Source organism: Pararge aegeria, chromosome 22 (assembly GCF_905163445.1).
Source record: "Pararge aegeria chromosome 22, ilParAegt1.1, whole genome shotgun sequence".
In the NCBI taxonomy this organism is placed as follows: domain Eukaryota; kingdom Metazoa; phylum Arthropoda; class Insecta; order Lepidoptera; family Nymphalidae; genus Pararge; species Pararge aegeria.
This window is the reverse complement of record NC_053201.1, coordinates 2,449,172-2,452,747: the sequence shown is the minus strand read 5'-3', so window position 1 is coordinate 2,452,747 and position 3,576 is coordinate 2,449,172. Positions and strand designations below refer to the sequence as shown.

The 3,576-nt window shown below is 35.0% G+C and overlaps 1 protein-coding gene across 1 annotated transcript; it reads right to left on the bottom strand.

Annotated features, from left to right (window-relative positions):
* Positions 1-265: 265 nt before the first annotated feature.
* LOC120633772 lies at positions 266-3,173 on the bottom strand. Its single transcript, XM_039904114.1, has 2 exons — positions 3,158-3,173; positions 266-2,802 (listed from the first exon to the last, which is right to left on the bottom strand). The coding sequence occupies exon 2, from the start codon at positions 2,794-2,796 to the stop codon at positions 436-438; it is 2,361 nt and encodes a 786-aa protein (XP_039760048.1). The 5' UTR covers positions 2,797-2,802; positions 3,158-3,173; the 3' UTR covers positions 266-435.
* Between the last annotated feature and the right edge of the window lie 403 nt (positions 3,174-3,576).

Sequence of the window (3,576 nt, the reverse complement as noted above, 5' to 3'; positions counted from 1 at the left end):
AACATTTAAACACTTTTAACATAAAACATCAAAATAAAAACACATCCTTCTCATAACATTATTCATAAAAAGTAAAAAATCAACCAAAAATTAAAATGTGGGCTATCTTAAATCTATCAAAATGAAAATCAACTATAAAATAAAAACAAACTACTAAATAAAATAAAATTTAACTTTGAGATCAACTTTAGAAATAACTTATCAAAAATAAGAATAAATCAAATTTTTATCATATTTTTTTTTTAACGTCATTCATAGGTGGGCTATCTAAGGAATACTGAAAAATAACTTTGAGATCAATCACAATAGACTTAAGTAATTAAAACAAATAAGACTCCTATAGTCTTTAATTGAGTGAGACTCCTAAAAAAACTGAAGAGAATTAAGATTCTTTTCAGTTTTTTAGTGAATTTACTTAATAGCTTCATCAGAAGTTTAATTGCACTCTGGACATATGAATTGCTCCTCATCGTCTTTGGTTAAACCCACACAGACTTCATGATACCATTTTTGGCATTTTTGACATTGACGCATATCATCAAGTCTATCAACCTTGCATCCATTACAATACCAACCATGTTTTTCGAGTGTTTTAGAGTCCTTCTTCTTATTTTCTTTCTTATTAATATCTTCATTTAGTCGTCTTCCTCTGGGTACTTTTTTAAGTTTGTTACCTTTTTTTTTGTTTATTTGTTTTTTACCTTTATTAGAGTTACTCGGTTGTTTTCCTTTCTGTCTCTGGATTATTGTAAGCTGCAAATTTTTAGCTGTATCAGCGTCACTCGGTTGTCTGCTTAGTTTAGTTTTTTTGGTTGTTCTTTTAGTGTTCTTCGCCGTTTTTTCTTTAACAGTATCAAACAAATCTTTTGTTATTTTTTGGCCTATATAATTCATTGCTTTTCTTCTCGGTTTGTATTTAATGGTAGCGAAGTTAGGAGTGGGGATTTGTTTGTGAAATGGTGATTTCTCAGCATATTTTTTCAGTTCTGATAAAGGTAAATTATCTTCCGGATGTTGAAATTTACTGGGCTCAGGGTGCGATGGAAGTTTTCGGTCCGCATTTAAATTTTCTTCGTCTGATTCAGAAGATGAAGTATAAATATTAAAACGCTTTGTAGAAAGTCCTTCATGAAAATCCTCATTTTCAGATGAATCAGGCGTACTTGAACCTAAACGCGGTATGCTACGCGGCTGCTTATTAAAGCCAGAGGTAGTAGGAATGGGTGAACAAAACTCTGTACTTCTATTATATTTCTCTAAAACAGGTAGCTTTTGAGTCGGATCTTGATTCTCCAAGTTATCCATGTCAAAATCTTCAAAAGAGGAGCTATAATTAACTAATTTTTTGACAAAAGATGGAGTATGCGGATAAGATTCAACGATTTTGACGTAATTTGCATGATTTGGGGATAAATCTTCGTGAATTAAAATTGATGGTGACAAATTCCTGTCCTCTTCTTCATGATTTGAAAATGTTTCATCCGAATGACTGTTGCATTTTTGGTACATAACAGGACTTACGGGAATAGAATGTCTTGAAGGTGATGAATTAGAAACTAAAGGGGGCATTCTTGAGGAACTTGCCAGCTGTGGATCGGGAATTAGTGTAAGTACTGAAGGTGCATACGCTTCTTCAGGAATTGCGCTGGGATCGTACGGGAAGATGCCGGTAGCTCTAAATCCACTGATTATATTGTCCTTGGTCATGCACTTAGACCAAACTTTTGAAAAATTTTTCGTAAAACGAGCTTTAGTCAGTTTACGTTCTGGATGCTGATATGCATACAACAAAACCTCCTCGTCCCAAAAATGTTCGAAAGACTTATTAACAGATTTGTCTAGTGGTTGAAGTTCATGGGTCGTATTTGAAGGCAAGCAATAGAGTACAATATTATGGACATCAGCAGCGTCAACGATTCTTGCGTCTAAATGTGAAGAGGCCCCATCAAAAATTAAAAGGCATTTTCCTGAAGTTTTATTCTGCCCTAAGTGATGTATGAAATTAACAAAAAGTTCGGTCGTCATACTGCCCTTTGGAGCCATTTTGACTAAACTACCAGGTGGTAAATTGTCACAAAATTCAGGTCTCAACCTTTTGCCCTTAAAAAGAATCATAGGTGGCACAGTGTTGCCCGTTGCACTTACACACATAGCGACTGTGACATTTTCTGCATGTTCTTGACTCACAAAGTGCACTCTCTTGGTCCCTTTTGCTGCGAAAACCTTCTGCTGGTGGTGTAGTGTTAGCCGACATCCCTTTTCGTCCATGTTATATAGACGTTCCGGGTGGATGGAAATATTTAACTCATCGTAAATGTCTTTTAGGGCTTCAAAATGTTTTGAAACTATTGCCTTGTTGAGTTTTTGTGCTCTGGCGGGATTTAACATTTGAGCCCTTCGAAGTGATAATTCTGGATTGCGTTTCAAAAACTTTGTGAGCCATTTTTTTCCAGCAATATTCTTTTTATCACTAAAAACATTCGGTACATTATTCGCTTTACAAAATTCGTAAGCCTGCTTCCGAACAATTTTTGGAGTTAATGGCATTCCTATCTGAGACAGTCTAATTATCCTTTTGCATAAATCCTTTTCTTGTGATTTATTAAGAACAGGGACACGACCAGTTATCTTCTCCATCGAACCAGATTCTATGTGGTTTCTTAATGTTCGCCTTGGTATGCCATATGTTTCAGCAGCTTTTCGCTGTGACATTTGGCGGCTTTTTACTGCTTGAAAGGCGGATCTCAACTGTGTTTCTGTCCATTCTCCACGCCGCTTTTTAGAAGAATGCTCCATTTTAATCTGCGATAAAAAATAGTATAAAAAAAAGAAAAATTCACTACCTCAAGATATCAATAGAAAGTACTGACTTTAAATTTAATGCATTCTTATTAAAACTCAACAACAAGTCGCACTTAAAAAAAACTTGTGTGTACCTACTTATGTACACGCGTGTGTTTCGCTAACGCGCCAAAAGAAGTATAACTTCAAAAACAAGCATACAAACACAAAAATATACTAACACTAAATTTCAATAATCCTAGAAAGGCCCGGGCTATGTTTGGGCATTACACTATGGGCCATGATAGGAAATTACACTTGGGTTGAGTATAATCTCCTAAAAATACGAAAAAGGAAATAAAATAATAACACTCACCTGTAATTCGCTGATAAATATATTAAATATGAATTTTCACAGTTTGGAGCAACGAAATTTGTTTTAAATTTGTTAGTTTTCAAAAGGATTTAGATAATGGAGGTTATAAAACGTGCATCGTCTTGACATGCCTAAGCAAACTGTCATCTGTCTTCAAAATGGCGTCGCTCCGGTAATAAAAGACACTTGCACTATTGTCTATGGTACTAGTAGCATAAGCCCGCGAAATTTCTAATGTTTCGAATAGTCGTAAATGTATTTTTTTTAAAGTGGGCTATCCTAGGAGCCGGGCCATCTTCGGCGACACTACCTTATAAATTTAATTTTAAGGCTATTTTAAACGATCTATGACCAACTTCTTAAAGAAGCCCACTCGCACACGCTAATTTTGCATCAGAGTATATTTACTTGGCCATGAA

Coding starts and splice junctions, on each gene's coding strand:
- LOC120633772 (XM_039904114.1), bottom strand. CDS start 2,796: ATGGAGCATTCTTCTAAAAAGCGGCGTGGAGAATGGACAGAAACACAG.